Source organism: Pleurodeles waltl, chromosome 7 (assembly GCF_031143425.1).
Source record: "Pleurodeles waltl isolate 20211129_DDA chromosome 7, aPleWal1.hap1.20221129, whole genome shotgun sequence".
In the NCBI taxonomy this organism is placed as follows: Eukaryota; Metazoa; Chordata; class Amphibia; order Caudata; family Salamandridae; genus Pleurodeles; species Pleurodeles waltl.
The window spans coordinates 616,399,949-616,422,350 of record NC_090446.1 but is presented as its reverse complement, the minus strand read 5'-3'; the positions used below and the strand labels follow the sequence as shown (position 1 = coordinate 616,422,350).

Genomic DNA, 22,402 nt, shown 5'->3' with positions numbered 1-22,402 from the left:
TGATGCCTTTCACATGCTCCCTCCAAGCTGGCTGCTCTGCCTGAACTCTTATCCTCCAAAATGAAACAAACAAGCCTTCAGACAGAAAGTCAGAGATCTGATTGGAAACGTTTAGAAGCCAGAAATGTGGAGCAAATGCGCCCAGGACGTGTCCAAAAGAAAGCCTGAAGATCCATTGGTTTGCCTAAAGTTAGTCCAAATTAATGGGTTGGAAGCAGAACAGAGGAGCCAGGCTGAAGACTAAAGGCCCTTCCTTGTGGACATGCAATAATATGGATCAATTGGTTAACCATTAGTTAATTCAGACCCTGGATGACCACTCAGCAGGTGGTCTCTCCTCGCCAGGCATGGAACAGCCACCATTAACCGAGGGTACACAGAGAAACTATATGCGATCATGGAGGCAAAATGGATACCAAAAAAAAGGAGCATAGAAAAGGGGCATTCTAGCCCAAAGCGTCCACTCGTGCGTCTTGTCTCTATGATATGCTCTAACGCCTCCATGGTCCAAAAGATCCACCCAAACACTGCCGGTATCTCTTTACCTTACAATAAAAAGAGAATTCAGAGAACAAAAATAGTGCCCTGGGAACAGAGAAGAGGTAGAGAGGGTGTAATATTGTTCCACAGCCCCTTGCTGCATTTATGGAGCACAGGGCAGACCAAAGCTAACTGTTCTGACATCAGAGCAGAGAATACATGGATTTCAAAGCCGGTTTACTTGTATACATAACAATACTGATACTCCCAAAGTCAATGAATATGAATGTCTAGTCAGAGGTATTTGCTTTGTAGAGGAAGTTAGGGCCGGCTTTAGAGCTGGTGACGCCTTGTGTGGCAATACATTTTGGCGCCCCACACCCCCAGTGACCATCCCCTTGGATTCCCTCAGTACCACAGAGCAAAAGTGCCCCTCAACTCTCCATAGTCCCTCTCTCACATACATTTCTTTTGTTTTAAAGCACTGGTAAAGTCTGGCTTTACTAATAAAACAGTATATCTACTCAAATGAACCCTTTTTGGCAACATTATGAATAAATAATAAAAGAATGGGGAAGAAAAATATGATGTCCTAACTTATTTTATGCGGTTTGCTTGCAGCTCTTTAATGAAAGTTCTTAACAGTCACTGTTCTATATTAGGGTTGTACCTTATGAAGTGCAGAACCAAAAGGATCTCTGTAATCCACTCAGCTTTCCACATAAAATAAGGATCTGCACAGTACGCATTCTTTGCAGCAGCATATCAGCCCTCTGCACTACCTTTTGGTGAGTCGAAACTGCCAGTAGACGAAACTCTAACCTTCCCTAGAAGGAACATTAATCACAAGAGTTATCTTGGCTTTTTTTATTGCTGTTTGAAAGCACAAGGAACTCTTCCACAGGTATTTTTAAATGTAAAAGTATTGGTAATCACAGCGCTCCCCTGAGGTCCGTGCCCCCTTTCCAGGTCAACGCCCATTGTGCACAGCCCTAAAGCCACCCCTGGATAAAGTTTCTAGTTTAATACAAAACAACCTGTAGCTAATAATCCCAACAGGCAGCGTAAATTTGAAGAAAACGCGCAGTCACAAAACAAAGGTGGCAGTGCTATTCAATGCATTCACTGTTAGCCCAGGTAGTTGGGCACTATAACTTCATGGGGCTGTTACTGTGGTGCGCCAGATGATGCTCAGGGGTGCAAGAGCAAGAGGGCTGGACTGGGGAAGGAAGGATTTTCAATGCAATAGGTCTCACATTTTGAGGAACAAGTTGTCATCTTTTGACAACAGCACCCACGAGCAAAAACAAAAGAAAACATGCATGGAAACTGAGAGAAGATGACTTGGCAAAAAAAAGGTTAGCTTTAAAAAATAAAACTTAACAATTTTGTTTGCCCCGCTGGGCTCATTTTTGCCAGTCCAAGCCTTCTCTTTGTGGGGCATTAGAAGTTAAAAAGAAGAACCAGTAACTCAAACGCGTTGGGAGCAGCAGTCAGGCACTAATTAAGTTGAATCAGTTAGTGCCTGATCCCTGCTCCACACAGAGAAATGGAAATGATGCCAGGCATGCCTTGACGAATTGAGAGGCTGTAAAGAAGAGTGCCACTCAAACCAACAAATGGTGAGCGACAGGCGGGCTTCAAGCTCTTTACTGAACACAGTAGACTCTTGCAAGCAAGACGCATGCGCTAGGGCATTCATTCGCAGGCTCAACCCTAATAAAAACAGCAGCTATAGCAAAACACTCAAACCAACCCCTTTCCTTTCCCTTCCTCACGCAATCTCTCTTTCTATATATCCATTCTCACTCTCTTTTCTACCTCCCTGATCCCTGTCCACTCCTCTTTTCCTTTTTCCTTAGCTCTCTCCCTCTCTCTTGAAGACCCCTGTGCCTGCTACAATTAACCTAGGAGAGCTGGAGAACATGACAGAAGCATCTGCAGCAGCCCTGGGCTTTTACAACCAGTATCTAGTGGCTCCAGTCCACCGGGGAAATGCCTGGGGGAATAAAAGCCCAGTCCTGCCATGGAGAGTAATGTTCATCTGTGACACTGTATTAGCTCACTGGCACTATGCCACCCGGGCAGAAGCACTGGCATAACATAAAATGATGGAACCCTCCCACTCCCGCACACTGTGAAGCTGGCCCTGAGTCTTCCATACTTTACAGATATTCATTGGCCTTGGAGTGGAATGAGGGCCCCTGAAGGGTGTGGTGCTCCCCGCACTATAGTGGTTGCAGGGGGTTCTGCTACATCCCAGGGAAGAGGCATTTAAGGGATTTGGGGGCATGTAGCAACATACAGGTGAATTTGGGGCAACAATACAATGTACTTATGCTGGAGCTTCGGAACATTCAGTGCTGTAGAGCTATGGAGCAGCCTCCGCAGACTGAGACAGCACTGTAGGCTTCCTCTGGGTGACCTTGGGAAGGTCGCAGAAGTGGGCATTTGTGGAGTGCTGCAGTTAGGCTGTACTGAATCTCCCCGCTGTGATTAGCATTAACTTTATGTCAAGATGGGAGAAATGGCAAATCGCATGTGCAGAAGTGAGCAAAACATTCTGGTCATATCCGAAATATGAGAAATTCATCCATGGAGAAAGTTTGCAGTTGAAATAAATTTGCCATGTTTTTCATCATTCTATACGGCTTCGCAAAATTCGGTATTTTTTGCGGATTTTAGAGATTTATGGGTAAATTGTAGTGCAAATCAAAAACTAATTTGCCATGTTCGCTGATAAATTTGCCAGGTGTTTTGCAGACACAAACACAGTGACACAAGCGAACCAGTATGCAGTTTTGTTCCATGTCCGACAAAAATTGCTTAGGCCTAACCTCAAAGCACTGTAGGTACCCTTGGCTTCTAGTGGGGATCCCCGTTTTCTTGGGCTTTTATACATGTAGGTGGTCTGATTTATATGAGCTAAAGAATCTGGCACTCTCAGTAGAATTTTTGTGGCCCCAGAGTTATAGAGATTCCCCGTAGGCCAGCTCACCAGAGTAAACAGATAGTGATCAAACTCACTCGCCCGTGAACGATTTAACAGGCATGGTCCAGTTATGGAGGTTGCTCAGACCTACCAGAGACCCAAGCAGTGTATGTTGGTGGACACCTATGGGTTCTGAAAGTCAAGGAACACCAGGGCCGGCATTATCATTGGGGTTGCTGGGTGAGACAAACTTAGTTGGTGCTTCAGACCCCATGACCTCCTTCTTCATGAATTCTCCCACTACCACCCTCCAATGGTGCCCTCATCTCTCCTTAGCCCATCTCTCAAATCTACTTCTTTTATAACGCTGCTCATCTCAGCAGTGAGTGTTGAAGCATTTTGCTTCTCAAACATATTACACAGAGACAATGACAAAAGTGAAAATAATTGTATAGGAAATGTTACTTCAGATAATGAGGACTACAAGGCATAGGTGTCACTTGTCACCCATACTGGCAGGCATTTTGTGTTAAGAGTGCTTGGTCTGGAGAGATAAAGGGGCAGATTCCAAAAGTTTTCATGCAGCGCAATATCCAAAGTTGCTGCACTACGTTGCATGAAATCGAGATAGCACAACAGCACCCTATCCACCAAGATATGGAGCTGTTGCTCTCTCCGCTAGTGCTGGTGAACTTTAGGCTGCCTTGCGCCAATGCACATACCCTTGCACAATAGCACAAGGATGTGTATGTGATGTACAGCATAGGTTTTATACTGGAAGGGTACCCTTCCAGCACAAAATTCCATGCTTTGACAAAGTTTAACACTTTTCCACTTTTTATGTATCCTGTATAGTACAGCATACATGCAAAGTTTGAAAATATATATTTCCTCTAACTCAATGCCTGCCTCAAGATGGCATTATTCTTTACATGCAAATCACTTGCCACCAAAGATCGCAGGCACCCACTTCCATGGGTGGCTGTATGGAAACATCGATGTACCACCTATGGTATTCCTCCTTGATGCAAAGTAGAACAAAGTATTACTTTGGGTTACTTTAGGGCTACTTTCCAAATCAATCCAGGATTTACACTGGAAAGTAAACCCCTAAATATCACTTTGCACCAGGATTGCATCACTCTTGTGATGCAAACTAGGTGTCAAATGTTAACAAATTCACCCAGAAACTCAGGATTTGAAACATAATACAATAAGTGGGAGTGTCATACAAATAACATTATATTACTACTCAAATTAACCCTTTTTAGCTACCTTAGAATAACAAACATTGAAGAAGCAAGCATTGGCAAAATCAAGGGGTCTCACCTAGGTGACAGCAATTGGCTTTCCCAATGTCTTTTAGCAATGTTGTACAGAAGTATGGCTAAAAGTTAGTGGTGTGGAGTAGAGTAGAGTAGCATGGAATGGAGTGGCATAGAGTAGTGTAAAGTTTAGTGGTGTAGAGTAAAATGGCGCAGAGTGGAGTGGCATAAAGTGGAGTGGTGTACAGTAGAGTGGCATACAGGAGAATAGCATGGAGTAGAGTGGCATAGAGTTGAGTGGCATAGAATAGAATGGCATAAAGTGTAGTGGCATAGAGTAGTGTAGAGAAGAGTGACGTAGAATGGCATAGAGTATAGTGGTGTAGGTTGGTGTAGAGTAGAGTGGGATAGACTGGAGTGACGTAGAGTGCCATAGAGTAGTATTGTGTGGAGTGAAGTAGTGTAGAGTACAGTATCGTAGAGTGGTGTACACTGTGGTGGAGTGGAGGGGGGTAGAGTTGAAGTGGAGTGGCATAGAGTGGCGTAGAGTAGAATGGTGTATATTGGCATAGAGTAGAGTTGCATAAAGTGGGGTGAGGTGAAGTAAAGTGATGTGGAGTAGAGTGGTGTGAAGTAGAGTTGAGTGGCATAGAGTGGTGCAGAGTAGAGTGGCATAGAGTATCATAGAGTATAGGGAAGTGGCTTAGAGTAGAGTGGTGCAGAGTATAATGATATAGAGTAGAATGGCATAGAGTGTAGTTGGGTAAAGTGGCATTGTGTAGAGTAGAGTGGCGTAGGGTAGAAAAGAGTGACATAGACTAGGGTGAAGTGGTGGTGTAGAGTGGCATTGATTGGTGTAAAGTAGAGTGGAGTGGCAGGGAGTGGGGTAGAGAAGAGATGCATAGAGCTGAGTGTCGTAGAGTGCCGCAGAGTGCTATTGTGTGGAGTGCAGTGGCATGGATTGGCATAAAGTAGAATGACAAAGAGTAGAGCGGCATGGCACAGAGTAGAGTGGTGTAGAGTGGAATTGAGTGTCACAGAGTGGAATGGAATGGAGTAGAATAGAGAGGTCTAGACTGGAGTGGCAAAGAGCGGAGTAGCCTAGAGTAGTGTTGAGTGGAGTAGCTTAGAGTGACACACAGCAGGGTGGCATAGAATGGAGTGGCGTTGAGAGCTGTTGAGTGGCACTGTGTGGAATGGAGTAGTGCAGAGTAGTGTAGAGTACAGCGAAGTGGCATAGAGTAGAGGGGCATGGCATAGATTGGAGTAGCTTAGAGGGGAGTGGCTTAGAGTGGAATGGAATGGTGTTGAGTGGAGTGGCATAAAGTAGAGTGGAGTGGCATAGTGTAGAGTGGCATAGAGTGAAATGGTTTGGAGTGGTGTTGAGTGGAGTGGCATGGCATAGAGTGGAGAGCGTAGAGTGGTGTAAAGTAGTACAGTTGAAGGCGTAAGTATCTAAAGCGCCAATAGAGGCAGTAGATAGGTTGAAAGCAACATAAATAAGAAGCCGTATGCCTATATTAAAAGTAGGAAAGCACATTGCACACGAAGGAATAACACCAACATGCTTATTACATAAAAGTAATAGTGTGTTGAAAAATGATGAGGAAGAACTAAGATGAGCACATGTCCTGAGTAGACGAGACCTAAAAAACAATAAGGTTCTACATCTATGCCTTGCATTTTGTGTGCGAAGATCTGTCAGTTCATAGCTCAATGTGCAATAACGGAAGGATTGTAACGTATGAACTCCAAGTAACATAAGGATCTCTGTGACAAAAGCAGTAGCCCAATGAGCTATCCATATAAAATACAAACATGTGACCTGCATGTGACATGTTCTGCTTTGCAGTGGGAACATTAACCCTCTGTGCTACTTTAGCATGAGTCTAAACTGTGACTAGACAAATCACAGGTCTCTACATCTAGTGAATTATACACTAGAGTTACCTTGCTGATGTTATCCTCCCCTGAAAAATGGCAGGCACACAAAGATCTCAGCAGACTATTCGTATCTCGCCTCAGCCTACCATGCATGGGGTGTGTCTTTGAGCATGGCGCGAAGTGCAGCAGCCGCCGGCACTAAGCAACGCACAGTTGTGTATCTATAAATCTTTTTTTATTATTAGAGCGCTAGCAAAGGTGAATAATACACATTTAAAAACAAAGTAAATAACTAACATTTTATGAAGACAATCTAATAAAATCCCGCTTTATTTTCTGGCTTGTTGTGGACCTGTCAGTCTACAGTGTCCCCAACCTGCGCATATTGTACCAATAGTACGCACTGTCTGTTCTTTTTGGTTGATAACCAGTGTGTTTTGGATGTTTAATATTTTTCTTTTAGAGCACATCTAAATTCACCTGCTCACCGTAAAAGGACATATCAAAGTGCATTACATTATTCTCTTACATTTCACAATATGTCTATATATTTCTCTGCATTATGATCAGAGGGTTTACAGACCACTCATCATACAGATCTTGCTTCATACAAGCTTAAGCTATGAGGCAACCAATATCTCTCATAGATTCAAACACATCATGATAACAGTCTTATTCATGTGTACAAACGTTATGCAATTCGTGAAATGTGGTACATCGTAACACAACACAGGATTGGCAGTTGCCACAGATAATGCTGTTCTATGCAACAACAAAAAAAGAAAAATTTGTAAAACCTTAACCGCCCACCCACCAACACGATCATTTTGATTGCTCAAGACCCATTTCCAAAACATCAGTCACAGGCTTTGAGACCCCAGTTTATTCACATTTCTTTCCAGATGGTGTGCCCAGTCCCTGTCCGAATTCTGTGTGTTCAAGCATCCCTGAGAGCTCGTTCCACTCCTCTGCGATGGGGTATTTCCAGCATCCCATGCTGTCCTACAGTTTAAGTACTATGTGCTCACTCCTTGCCTATTGGTTCACAACCCTTCTCCACTATGCAGAGGACCGGGCCCTGCTGGCCTTCCAATGCAGAACTATGCATCTTTTGGCCAGTGTCATAGCCAACATCACAAACCTAGAACCCACCCTTTGCTTGGTGGTCCCTTGTGTAAGTCGTAGTAAGCATTATTCAGGCAGCCTTGAAATCTCACACCCCAGCACTCTACCCAAACGCACCAAGATCTCCTCCCAAAATTCTTCCACCTTCGCATATTTCCATACCATGTGCATAAAACTGGAATTGGCTAGGGCACATATGGTAAAAGTTTTGACAGTGGTCAGGAGCATTTTAGCTAACAGCGAAAGTAGGTTGCATTGAGATAATTAAACTGGATATTGAGGCCTCGCTTTGCGAGAGGCTTTCTGTGTGTTCCCCAAAACCGTCAACCATTGCTTATCTGTAAGTTCCTCTAGAGTCAGGTCTCTCACCGGGCCCTCCAGGGGTGAGGGGGGCCATTAGCATATGCAGGAGCATCTTGTAAAACCAGTAAATCAATTTGTTCCCTCCTCCAATTGTGAATAATAACTGCAGGGCTTCATGCAAGGCGATCCAGAGTGCCCATTACCCACAGTTCTTGCACCATACCCGCTATTTCCTATGTAAGAGGAAATACGTGGCTGGGAGGCCCAGATATTCCATCATCTTCTGCCCCATCAGGAGCGTCTTTTCTCTATAATAGTCACCAATAGTTAGGTCATCCAATTCTGCCCCCTCCCTCAGGAGAGTCTCTGATGTCCCAGACTGAGTCAGTAGAAGGTCGGTCTCTGAGTGGGACCATTGGAGCACACACTGTCATCCCTTTCGTTTTATGACAACATCTTTCCAGTAATGCACCACATGATTTCCAACCTTGGAAGGTCACCTGCTCCCTGATGTCATCATAGCAGTCTATGCAGGAAATCCCTTAGCATCTTGCCACTCTGTAATGCTGCCAGGTCGAATAAATTCTGCCCTCTAGCTACCTACCTGCTCATTGCAGCAGGGAGGACAAATAGTATGCCTCAAAACCGGAAAGCCCCAGTCTGCCACTGTCGATCGGGGCCTTCAACGCTGACAAGGTGACTCTGTGCCTCCCATTCCCCCAAATAAAATCTTGCACTTGTTTATCAAGGTCTTTGAACCAACCAGTTCATATCCACACTGGTAGATTGGTGAAATAATATAACAGGCATTGTAATATACTCATTTCAGTCAAAGCTATCCTGCCCATCATTAAAAGAGGGAGTTTCTTCCAAAATGTCATATTACCTCTCAGTGAGTGCAACGCCATACCCTGATTACCCTCCTGTAGATCATCTTTTATGTTATATTCCAATACCAAATAGCGAAAGGTGGGTGCGTGCCAACCAATGCCCTTTTTACTCAGTGCCTCTGGCACTTCCTCTCCCGGTCCAATGGAAATGCAATGGTTTTCCGCCAATTTGTACATAGTCCAAAGACTCTTCTCAGACCTTCAATCAGCGGCATTACTGCTTTAATGTCCAACCCACGATCTCTGAGGTATAATATCATGTCATTTGCATACAGGGAAGTGGAGTGTACACCATTGGCCAGCTTCATCCCCTCCCTGTGAACTTCCTCCTAATAATGGTGGCAAAAGGTTCCATCGCCAGCACAAAAAGCAGGGGTGACAGTGGCAGCCCTGTCATATATCCTGGCCAGCTATCTAAGGTTCTGATACTACCTTACCAAATAGTGCCAACTCAGTGTGTTGAACGCCTTCTCCAAACTATAGATAATGCAATGGCTGACTGCTGGTAGTTCTCAGGGGTTTTCTTCTAATACACTGAAGGGGTATCTGAGGTTTCCAGAGGTGCTACGGCCCGGTATAAACCCCCATTGGTCTGAGTGGACCAACTGAGGCATAATGGGCAGGAGCCAATTAGCCAACACCTTGCTAAATATTTTGTATTCAAGATTAAGCATTGATAATAGATGAAAGTAGGCCACTTCTGAGGGATCCCTGTCTGGATTTGGGAGTGACACCACCAGCGCCTCCCTCAGAGTGGGAGGCAGTAGACCCTCCTTTTTTGCTGCCGCAAACACTGTGGTGAGGCGAGCGACAAGAAGGTTGGCATACGTCTTATAAATAGCAGCTGGCAGCCTGTCTAGGCCCAGCGTCCTTTAGTCGGCAAGCTGTCTATGGCAGCCCTGATTTCCCGCTCCTTGATAGGTTCCATCTATTTGCTCATTCATGTCCAGAGGGAGCTCGCATCTGGAGAGGAAGGGATCAATAACATCATCCGGGACTAGAGCGCCCTCCTTGTGTAGAAACCAATAATAGTCAATGAATACCATATCTGTATCATACTGCGAATGCTTGAGGCATTCTAGAGCATCCTGAATTTGTGTACTGATCCTCCCTCTCTGATCCAAACCCACAAGCCATGCCAGCCATCACCCGGACTTGTCAGCCTCGGCGTGCTGTCATGCCAGGTATTCCTTATAGCTAAAGGTCTTTAGCCACTCCATTTGGGCAGCTTGGTTCTCCCTCTCTAGTAGGTATTGTGCATTACCTTCTGGATTGGTGCCTACCTCTCTCTCCAACTGTGTAATCATATGCTCCGTTGCCATCAATTCCCTCTCCAACATCATCCAAACTCCCCCCACTGTCTCATTACAGTGGCCTCTGACCACCCACTTGAGCACCTCCCTTTCGACCCCCGAGGAGGATGCCATACCCTGATTCTCTTCAAAATTATTGATAACTACCTGCCTCAGCTGTTCTCGGAAAGCCTTGTCCAAGAGCAAAGCACTCCGAATTGTCCATATGGGCATCAATGGATAGGGCCTGCCCACTGCATGTGTATCAGCAAAGGATTATGGTCTGACACCATTCTGTGCGTACAACCTTGGGGGTTAGCAGTCTGGAGGCCAGAAACCTATCCACTCAGACATGTAGGTCATGAGGCATAGAATAAAATGAGTACTCTCTCTGGTCGGGATAACACGGCCTCCACACATCCTCTTAACTCCTGTCTTTGAGCCATTTAGCAAATATTAGTGCTACCCTGGCCACTGGGGCCAAAGACAAGGGTGGGAGTGAATGATCCAAACCCAGGTCAATTAAATAGTAAGTATCACCCACACCCCAGAAGCTACGGCGCTGCAGCACCAGCTGCCAGCTTTGTCTTCAGTCATTCAAGGAAAGCAGTTTGATCAGCATTCGGGCATACACACTACAGAGGACCACAGCCTGACCGCCTAACTTCCTGGTGACCAGGACATACCTGCCTTCTGGGTCCTTATCAACCTCCATTGCCTGAAAGGGGATCCTTGGCCTCACCCATATCAAACCCCCCTAGCATAGAAGGACTGGCCAGTAGCATACACCTGACCCCTCCAGTGTTTGTACATCCTGACTGCCTTATGTGCTGTTAAAGGAGTTTCTTGAAGAAACGCTATTGGGGCCCCCATCCTCTTTAAGTAGGTGTAGACCTTAAATCTCATGAGCACCGACCCCAGTCCACTAACATTTGTCATCTACAACGTGTGTTTAGCGATGCTCATCCTGGAGTCTGCGGGTAAGTGTTCCCCCCTCTGGGCCCTCAAAGGGGTCCCGCTGGCCTGTCATGACTAGCCCCTTGAGTGGACATGTCCCCATTGTAAGTTCTGCCCAATCGATCCCATGTGGTGAGTCTGACATCAACTGTAGAACAATTCCCACAACTCCTATTCCCCAGGATTGGCAGCAACAGTCACCCATCCATTACCAGTTTTTATAGAAGGTGAATAACATGTGTGGGAGAAGGAGTAGAGGCATAGTGTGAACCACCAACAAACCCCTCTCTCTCCAGCCCAAATTCCCATCTCCTGGTTTCATTGCAAATCATTGCCAGCACCCAGTCCTCATTGTGTACACTCGGCCTGTAAATGTTATTCACACACTATGTCCCATGTCTTAGTGCAGAGTTTCCCCCACAGTTCTCACAGATGGGTGATCAGTTACTTATTTGTCCTGATCACAGCTCTTGCCTTCTGTGTCACAAGTCATTGGCCAATCGAGGCATGAGACCAGGCAGTGCAGGGTCATCCATAATTTCCCAATCATTCATCGATTCATCCCTAGAGGCCTCTGGAGTCATTGATTCTCCCACCTTACCCTCAGGTTCTACCGCCAGCACCACCACCAGTGCTGCATTTCTCCCTCTGCCTCTTCACTTGCAGTTGGTTGTATATTTTCCTGTGCCTTAGGGCACATTGTCACTTGGGCACCCTTTGGGAATGCAAGGGCACTCTAGGTGTCTCTGTCATATAAGGTTCTAGCCAGTCCCATGCCATTGCAGCGTCAGTGAAGAATGTAGTCTTGCCACCAAGAATGACTTTCAGAGTGGGTGGGCATAGCAATGTATATGTGATGCCTTGATCTTGCAGGGCTCGTTTCACAGCAACAAAGGACATTCTGTGCTTTTGCACAGCTAGGGTGTAGTCTGGATAGCTAGACATGCTATGATTGTTTATCATGGTAGGGCTATGTAGCTGGGCTTGCTTTGGGATAATGTCCTTCTTTGTAGTGCAAAACATGCACTACCACTGACCTCAAAATGGTGCTAGGCTGAGGGCAGTGGGTGGGGCCTGATTTGCCCTGTCTAGGGCAAAGAACTTAATATAAGCCTAAGGGGCCTCCGCTTTCTCCAGCCCGGTCTCAAAGTACTGCACCATATTCGTGCCCTCCGTCCCCTCAAACATACCCATGATCCTTATGTTGTTCCTGTTGTTGCATTCCTCCACGTCATCTACCCTCTGCATCAGAAAACGCCTTCAAGGTCTCCCTAGAGCTTTCAATGGCCAAAATTGTTTCAAGCTTATCTGGCAGGCCGCAGTGATCAGCTGACCATTGTTTCTGTGGGTACATCCTGTTCTGGGCTTCCTCTGATTGCAAGGGATCAGCTCCCTGCTTCACTCTAGCTGGTGCAGCCCCGGACTGTTTTCCCTTCTAGCACACACACATCATGTCCATGCCACAGGGGTCAATGTCCAACTTAGTCAGCAGCAGGTTGGACTCCACTATGTCTCTACCTCAACTGCAGGTGGGGCCCACTGCCTCAGAGCAATCTGTCCCAGTGGGAGGTGTCCAGTGAGGGAGGCCACTGCCCATACACGGCAGTAGGTCGCACTCTGGTCTCTCACTGTTGCACACTGCCTCTGGCTTTCCGAGGTCCACCGTAGCACTGCAGAGTTTGCCTCTTCGCTATCAGGGTAATTTGGGCAGTGGGGGAGGAAACCACACATCTGATCCCACCACCTGCCCCACCTCCACACTTACCAGGTGGACCAGTCATCCACCAGGGCATTCCTTCAACCCACAACAACAGTAGCTTCAGTGCTGGTTCGTGCCCCTGGTGCCTCAGTTACCGATTACGCCCAGACCTCATCACTTCTCGTCACAGCACAAGCCTCTGGTTAGCTTTGCAACTTCGTGGCCCCAGTCATCACGCATGCCGGCCAGCAGCCTCCAGAACTCGCACAGGGGTGGAGTAGCTGCCACATCAAAGCACCTGGCACCACGCAGATCCTCCTCAGCCACTCCTCATGGCAACCAGCATGACAGCCTATCACCCTCCACTGCCTCGCCAATCCACCCACTAACTCTTCCCTGACTCCATGCCTCCGAAGGCAGTGTCCACTGACCATAAGGTGCACCTGGGGCTGAACAAAATGATAATCGTTGGCAGCCAGGCAGCAGCCGACGATAGCCATATCCTCACTCCATGCCTGTCAAGCCATGTCCCCCTGTCTGTCATACATGAAATCAAATTTGCACTTTAGAGAGCAAAAGGTAAAGATGCGAGGAAATTAGATTCAGGTTTGGAAATACGTGGCAAGTTTAACTATAATTTCAACTAGCGTGCACCTTAAAAAAATATATTTTTTAATTGTTATTATGAACTATAGTGTATATGTAAATGTGGAAATTGGTGCTCTGTAAATATCTACTTTGTCATATCTGAAATAAAAAAAAGTTACAAAAAAATAAATCTTTCAAGAGGGGCTGGGGAGAGGATTTACTTTTATTTAAATAACCCTTGACCCCTGCCCTTTGGTAGGGTGGCATAACATGGGTTTTAGTATTACTATTTCCTGTGTTATGAAAGCTTGCAGGTTGGTGATGTGTTTATATGCCTGCCTAGCTGCTCCACCTTTTTTAACGTTACGAGAGCCACTCTTCTTGAAGGTTCTGAAGTTTTAAAAAAATCACAAAGCTACAAGTCTCTCGGATTTACAACATTGTACACTCTTACCCCAGGCTGTCACAGTTGTGGTTCTTGCAGTAAGAGATTCAAGGATAAGTCTGGCGTGAACTTTCAGGAAAACGTCTGCATGTGCTCCTTTTTTTCCGTTTGCCACCGGCAGGGGCGCAACGCAGACCCCTCTAGCTGCCAGAGGAGGGGGCCTCCACCCGTCGAGGGGGCCCGAACTCTTCAAGGGGCCCCATTCAGCCTAGGGTGACTTCATATCTGTGAGAAATGGTAAACTCAGGGGCCCCTCATCACCTTTTTCAGGGGGCCCCATCATTTTGTGTTACGCCACTGTCCACGGGGTGGTCACTGTAGGTCAGAGGTCTTCAATCTGGGTGGCGGGCCCCTCTAGGGGGGCCTCAAGTGATCCCAGGGGGGGGGCGCCAAACACTGGCCAAAAGAAATATTATACAGATGACATGCCTTTGTTTTAAGCAGAAGCATGTTATTGCAGGTTTAAAAAGGTAACAGTACTTCACTGCAATGTTTAAATAGGTTTAGACATATTTAAACATTGCCATCATTCTAAAATAATTGTGAAAAATTCTGAGGGGGGGGGCAAAGATTTTTATTTTTCAACTGGGGGGGGGGGGCGGCATTAAAAAGTTTGAAGACCACTGCTGTAGGTCCTAGAGTGCCATACCCATGACAGAATTTCAAGATAACCACTGTGTAAATTATTTCCATTTTAGTGCATGCAGTGTTTTTCTATGTGGACATTCTGAAAATCTGGTATGGATACAGTCACCCGAGACCTATGATGCATAACGCTGCAGCAGCCCTCTAAAACTGAAAGAAAGCATGTTCAGACATAAAATGAACAAGCATTTACAATGCAACGGGTCTCGCGTTTGCTCATGTTAGAGCTGATCGCGTTGTAAACTCCTAACCCGACTTTTCACCTATCGGGCAAAAGTGCATTTATGTACTTAACCCGAAAAAGTGAAATTAACTATGTAAAGCGCTCGACTTCTGCCAAGCGAGATCGCGCTCGTAAATTAGAGAAAAAGAAGTCCATGAGCCCGATGGAAAACAGCGAGCCTCGCATGTTTTCTGTACTTGGTCGCTGCGCTCGAGGAGGGCTAGCCACCGGAAAAGGCATGACATGACGTATGCGTGCCTTCGACTAATGAAAGTAAGCAGATTTTATTAGGCAAGCCCACGAACCAATAAAAAACACTGACGTGAAGTTGACAGGGCTCCGAGCCCTTTTCTAAATACTAAAGCGTCTCGCTGCGATACGCATGCGCGAGCGCATGCAATGCAGGCTCGACCCTAAAAAGGAAACAAGACACATGCAAATTACATACAAATTAGCCATCAGTCGGCGTTCAAAAAGGAATAAGTGGTGAGTGTGAAGGCATTACCGACTGTCAGGGAAGAGAGCCCTCTCATCATGCTAATGAGCCATTATCTGCCAGGTCCTGGACAGCACCGTGCTAACCCGCCATCGGAAAAGAAAGCACGGATGTGATTACGTTCAGCCTAGAGAGTCTGCAGGAGGACTCCGACGAGGTGTACTATCAGATAGAACCGCCCTTCATTTACCTATTCGGATACAATGCTGAAGAACTGGCTTTCGGAACTGGGTGTAGTAACTAGGGATGTGCGAATTTCCTTTTGCGTAATTACGCAAAGTTTCAGAAACATTGGGCAATATTACATGAACAGAAAATCTGGCAATAATTCAAACAGCTGCTGCCCGCATTCTGTTCATTTATATTGTTCCCGCACTCCCGCGACAGGATTTTTACCAGTCTACTGGATCGGACTTGAAGTTATGTGACATGGCATAATGGCTGATTTTGCACAATACTGGAAATTACAAAAAACTTCGCAACCAAAAAAAATCACCAGTGGCTAGACCCAGAACGAGAAAGCCTCTGGGAATCAGAGCGAACCGAGTGTTTGCTATTATGTTCCATCACATAGTTATTTTCGTCGCGCAAAATTCTGGCACTAAAAGACCAGATCCTGCAACATTTCCCACCTGGATACCACCAGAAATGCTCTTCACATTGAAAGAGCAGAACAGTGGTGTCTCTCCAGCATACTGTCTAAAATGCAGTTTCTACACTGAAACTCAACCAAGCTGGGAATATTTACTCCAAAGCTACGGCCAGGAGAAAATGCCTGCAGGAATGTTTTGTTCCACCTACCTTAATGCCATTTAAAAAAATACACTTTGTTTCAAATTTCCACATTTCAAATTTCAAGGGAATTTTGGACAGAGGCAGTTTCCATGGGGCAGGAACCTACCCTTCGCGAACAACATGTCCCTGTCTCTGCCCAAGACCTTCAGGCCTTTCATGCGAATGACTCCGCCTCATCACACCTTTCTGAGTCATGACCTTATATATGACTGACTATGCACCAACTCTTTATACATTTCAAACAACACACCCCTTGACAAATGACTCACTCACCCCAGGCCCTACTGGTGTAATACCAAGTCCCCCAGACCTAAATACATTGTGTTATTTCTGTTTGAATAAAGGGGGTTTATAAATCCCCAAACAGGCAGACCCTTTAGAGGCGCACTCTTGACGTGATTGACCTCTGACCCTAACCGTATATTCCTTTCAGAGGCATCAGCCGGCCGACAAATCTCCGGACTTCCCTATGTGCGAATATATCTTATGTATTTTTCTTCTTCTCTGCTGAACCACCGGCCTCTTTTTCTGATTCCCCTCTCCTCTCTAGCGCTTCTGGTTCCCACTCTCTGACGTCTGTCTCCCTTCCCCTCTTTCCATCCAGAACTTTAACACTCCGGTTCCATGACTCATTAGCTGTCTCCTTCTGATATTTCATCCCCCACCCCTGCAATTTTCTTCAGTTAATTCCTCGCACTAATTGAAGTTCAATTCGAGCCATTCAAGTGGCGAATAAACAAATTAATAGAGGATTATGGTATGAAATCCCACCCCGAAATGTCACAAAGGCAGTCACAACAATTAGTGGTAAAAAGAGTCAGAAAACAGGCACAGGAAGAAACAAGTGCCGATGAGCGGGCACCTTAACGGGGTAAAAGAAGCCGCGCTCACATCAGTGTTTAATTTATAAATAAAAACTTGCAGGTGCCTAAAGCTCTCATCTGAAACACAGGCTGGAATACTGAGGCAGCAAAAACCCACCTCTGGCCTCTTTCATCCATTTACGGCCACTCCCTGCCTCTTCGGCTCACTCCTGCTTTCTCCCTTTATGACGCTTTTCAGTTTTTCTCTTCCACCGTCTTGCCCACGTGCCTCTTGCTCGCAACAAATGCCTGATACAGGAAAATAAGTGCCGGCCCTCAAAAATAAGTCCTGGTGTCCCCCGCACCGGAAACCACCGCCTAAAATTAAGGACTGGCTCACACACGATCTGTACGAATAAACAAAAGGGTTGCAGACGATCTTGATTTAATTTCAATAATTGCGATGAAAAAAACAACTTATTTCATATTTAAAATATTAGCGCATTGTAGTTCAACAAAGATATGTGGGTTTTACGGAGGGGGAGAAGCAGCTGAGGGAGTCGAAAAGCGATATTTATTCTCATTCGCTACCCCTGTCCAGGTCAGATCAAGGTTAAGAGGGGGAGGGTGGTTGTAAATAATTCATGTTTCCACATGTGAGTGAGATTGATGGATAAATGTGAGCTCGGTGCATTGAGTAACGATGTACAGTAGAGGGAGGGCGGAATAAGAATATAGGGAGGAGGTCGGGCAGAGGCAAAAGAAGGAGGGAACAAAGCAAGGACTTTGAAGGTGATAAATAAGGGATAAGATAAATGGAAGAGTGATTGAAAATACTAGGACGGAAAAATACAAACAAATGGCCAATACGTGAAGAAAAGAAAAGATAAAGGTGTTAGAACGAAGGAGGTAGAAGTAAAATAGGTAAAGAAGGGTGGTGAGGGAAAGGAAGAGGTAATGGAAGAGACTATTGCAAACACATTTATGATGGAAGGTCCTTTAAAATTAAAACAAAAATTGTTGTAGGGTTAAAGACAAACACGTAGAGCACAAGAGAGAACATGAGAGGTGTACAGAAAGAGAACCAAAAGCAATAGCAGGAGGGAAAACATGGTGGACAGGGCCGTAAAAATGGCCGCCACAGACCCTGCGGTGTGGGGGGTGGGTGCAGTGCCTAATTTGTGCTTGTTGTTACTGGTAGTGAGCACCAGCACTTATTTTTGAGGGCCGGCACTTATTCTTCTGCCCCCAGCACTTGCTGCGAGCAAAAGGCACATATGAGAAAGACGGAGGAAGAGAAAAACGAAAAAGCCTCACAATGGGAGAAAGAAGAAAGCTGCAAGAGTGAGCTGGAGCGGCAGGGAGTGAGTGTAAATGGATGGAAGAGGCCCGAGATGGCTTCAGGATTACTCTACCTCGGTATTCCGTGTTCCCACATTTAATTGCAGCAGCCACGTGTTTAAGAGGAGGGCTTAGAGCACCGGCACGTTTTTATTTACAAATTAAGCACTGGGTGGGTGGATGCAAGCTCCAGGGGGGTGGGAGTTGCCCTCAGCACAGTGCTCTGGCCCGAGAAGCTCCTGCGCGAGTCCAGAGGGTCGGACCCTTTCATGCACTGTGGGAGGGGGGGGCAGAGGCAGAGGGGCTCAAGTTTTGTTATGCCACTGTGGTGGGGAGAGATGCTAGACAAAAGAAAGCAAATAAATAAGCGTGATCCTGAAGCCATCTTGGGCCGCTTTAATCCATTTACAGCCACTCTCTGCCCCTTCAGTTCACTCTTGCAGCTTTCTTCTTTCTTCCTTTATGATGCTTTTTTGTTGTTTTTTCTTCCTCCGTCTTTCCCATATGAGGCTTTTGCTCGCAGTAAATGCTTGAGCCAGAAAAATGAGTGCCGGCCCTCAAAATAAGTGGTGCCCGCACCGGAAGCCACTGGCTCAAATTAAGCACTGGCTCAGGCTCAGTAAATGCAAACATACATACGGGTATAGGGACTCACGCATGGCATATATATGGGCTTTAATGTGTAATGTTCTGAGAATGTAGTGTGCTGCACAGTATTAATATCCAACATTTGAAGACTGAGCTTTACGACGTTTAGGTGCGAGAAAGTGAGGAAGGGAGAGTAGGAAGTGGTAATATTGGAGAAGGAGTGTGAGGTCTAGAAGTGGTAGAGAATGTTAGGGAATAGGGTGATAAGGTCAGAGGAAGATGGATGGTAAGAAGAGTATGGTATGGTAGCGGCAAAAATGCTCCTGTTACGACGGAATGGATAGCCAGAATCATGTAAGATGGAAAGAGCCTGGTAATAAGAGGCTCAAACGGGATATGGAGTGATGGGTGCATGCATTAAAAAAAATCAAAAAAAAATCCAAGGGAATCAATAAAGCCTTTTAATGCAGCATCCCCAGAGACTTCAGATACATGTTTCTAAAAGCCCAGGCATGAGCTGACGTCCAGAGCACCGATTACTGGAACACACAACGACAAACCTATTCCACGGGGAAACACTCTATTCTGTAACTAAAATGCTTATTGTTGGGTTTTACTTACAGAAAGGTACAATTTAACATATCCATTAGCGCCAAACCTCAAAGCACCTTGATCTTTTGTTATGCGTGCACGACACATTCTTCTGTATCTCCTGCATTTAATGCATTTGTCAGTTGTATAGTTGTTTTAATATGTTAATTTTTACTACTGTAAATTGAATTGCTGCCCTTAAAGTAGGTGGGTTATAGGCATGCATGAAATGATAATTTTAGCTTAGCAAAGTTTATCACCTACAAAAATATTCACTACATTTCCCCTAATTTTTTGATAGGAAAGCTATCCGTAAATGTTATTTGAGAGAGGTCTTATCTTAAGAAGTAATTTTTACAGGTCTTGCAAAAGCTACTTGTGGCATATTTTCAACTAGGATTTGTATTTTTGAAAACTTTATGACATCCGGAAGTTTATGAAGTTTCTTTTAAAAAGTCACAAGTGTGTCCAAAGTCAATTTTTGCCCATTCTGCTTTTGTTAGTATATGCCCTGTATATCCACATTCAACACGCACCTTGTCTTTCTCTTTCCAGAGTGGCCATTTCTAAAGAATCCCCGCAGTCCCCTGGATGAGAGTAGGTACCACCGCTACCGCGAGGAGATCCAAGAGCAGCCATGGATTTCGTGATGAAGCAGGCTCTGGGGGGTAAGTCTGGCTGGGAGTGGCGTAGGTTCATTCTTTGATGGAGGCAATTCTGGAGTGAAAGTAATTCTGCACTTTAGGGTAAATCTGAAACGGGGCAAGTGTGTTGAATATATATCTGTTCTGGAATAAAGATACACTGAAGGCAATCTGTCCTAGAGCAAAGCTGCATGGCGTGAATCCACAGCTAGGTGAATCTGCACTGAAGGGCCACACTGGACTGGGAGAAAGTATACCCCCACTATATTACATGCATTATATCACATGACAACATTATTGCATCCACTTTATTGACCTAACTACTACATTGCAAGGTAAATCTAGGTAAGCAAAATAGGTGACTATAATAGTTAATGCTGTTAAGTAGATGACATGAATGTAAAAATAAAAAAACACGTAGTGCTAGGCAATATAGGGGACGTGCTATAGGTTGATATTATTGTACTCGATATACCATCATACTCCGTGAGATCGGACAAGTCTTCGCTGTGGTAATTCTTCACTAGGGTATTCATTGGTGGATTACCTGCACTCAGGATACATTTGCACTGTGAGTATGTATGCACAGTGTTTTACTGACAACTATTCCTCTCAGTCCCTGAAATCCTAGCTCTGGCCCTAATCACATAAGAGATATGTGATAGACCCATCCATGCTCTGAAAAGCTGCCCTTTACGCAAAGACTGAGAATCTGCCTCACACCAAAAAGGCAGCTTTCATACTTCACCACAAAGGCAGCTTCTATAGTCCAGCATAAAGGCAACTACAACCTAGTAGTGCAGAAGCAGCTTCTATCTTACAGCACGGTGGCTTCTCCAACAATCTAGTAGAAAGGCATTGTTTACCAGTGGCGACTGGCTCTTATTTACAATGGGTGGCGGGATGGGGGTTACAATAATAATACAATTTAAAAAAAGGCACTTACCTTAGAACGATCCCTCCTTTCATTGTCTCTCCTGACTCCAATGTGCGACAGGACCCAGGAAACTGCACCAGCCAATCCTGACTCTGCTTTCATGCTGGTAGTCAGGATTGGTTGGAGCAACCTCTCTCAGTGCTCACAAGAGTGCTGTAGCCTGTGCTTTCTTTAACCCAGCTGTCTAAAGACAGCTGGGTTAGAGAAGTTTAAAGTGCCAATGTCAGGCTGGCAGTCACAATAAGGCTGGTCAAAGGGACATGCGAGTGCACAACTCCCTCCTACCACTCAGCAGCAATTGCCCCACCCCGTCCTGGTGCTAGATTCAGGAAGGGGTGCTGAAAAATAAAATGGTAATAAAGAAAGTTTACTACCATATTATTTCTCAGCTCTGAGGCATTTTTTTAGCGGGGTGATGCTCCTCCGCTCTCGTGGACGGGCGGCCCCAGGTTAGGGCACAGCCTGTCGCTGCCTTTGAAGTGCATTGGTCACGCTATCCGAATGCTGATATTTGGCTATCTCTGTCAGGGGTAATTCGTTGGAGGAATTTAGGAACCAGTGCCCCCACTATCTTCTCTGGTCTGAGGAGAAAGGGGGAAATGCTCGAAGGGAAGGTAGATGAATCATACCTACGAAGTTTCCCAGTCCAGGTCCATGCGTGGTGTTCTATTCCCGAGAAGGTTTTTTTTTTCTTTGAATTCTGAGAATTGTAGTCCTGTTTTATAATAGAGTAAACAACAACTCCCAGAATCCAAAGAAAAAAAATAGACCTGGGAAACTCGGCAGGGCTAAAAAACAAGAGGCCAAACATGGATGGATAAAAAGCGAACAGAAGGACCGAAGGGTGGTTCGACTGACAGTACTCATCTCTCAAATGGGTGCTGTCTCATAGGTACCAATGCTGAGATTTAGGTAGCACCCAGAGGGGGAGGCTAACATCTGAGCCCCTCTACCAGGGCTGAGAGAGGTCGGTGTTCCGGTACTGCAGGGATCACTGCAAAAACAGGGCCTTGTGCCTCGTCTGTACAGTGATTCATGCAGTAGTTCGGCAATTAATTACAGCGTCTGTCTGCCTCCAGCCCCTCCCCCCACCCCAAAGCAACAGATCGTCCTTCACCCAGGACCTTGTGCAATCCGGGAGAAAACATATCCCATTACAGTTGAATTCCCCCACTCCTTCCCAGGCCTCCTTCAAAGCGCCTTCACTCAATCACATGATCAATGGTTCTTTGATGCGCAGATCCCCCCCACCGTGCAAGGATATCGATTGCCGCACAGTGGGAGGAAGATAAATGCAACAAAAAACTTCCCCTAATACAAACACTAAGACCCCTGACCTACACAAAGGCACAAACGGCCAAGTCTATCAAACTCCTACAGGAGGGAGTAGGAAGGGGGATTAGTTTTGGTCTAGTAGACTGAATTAGATTTGAATTTTGAAATAGGAGTACCATTGAGTTGGCTAACAACAAACATCTG

The 22,402-nt window shown here is 45.6% G+C and overlaps 1 protein-coding gene across 2 annotated transcripts in view; it reads left to right on the top strand.

Annotated features, from left to right (window-relative positions):
- The window catches only part of CPLX2 (complexin 2), a 597,501-nt gene that overhangs the window by 496,547 nt on the left and 78,552 nt on the right, over positions 1-22,402 (top strand). For both annotated transcript variants that reach the window (XM_069244589.1, XM_069244588.1), the window contains one exon: positions 19,898-20,010. In XM_069244589.1, coding sequence (XP_069100690.1) covers positions 19,980-20,010 — 31 coding nt within the window. In that variant the 5' untranslated portion in view covers positions 19,898-19,979. The remainder of the gene's footprint in view (positions 1-19,897; positions 20,011-22,402) is intronic.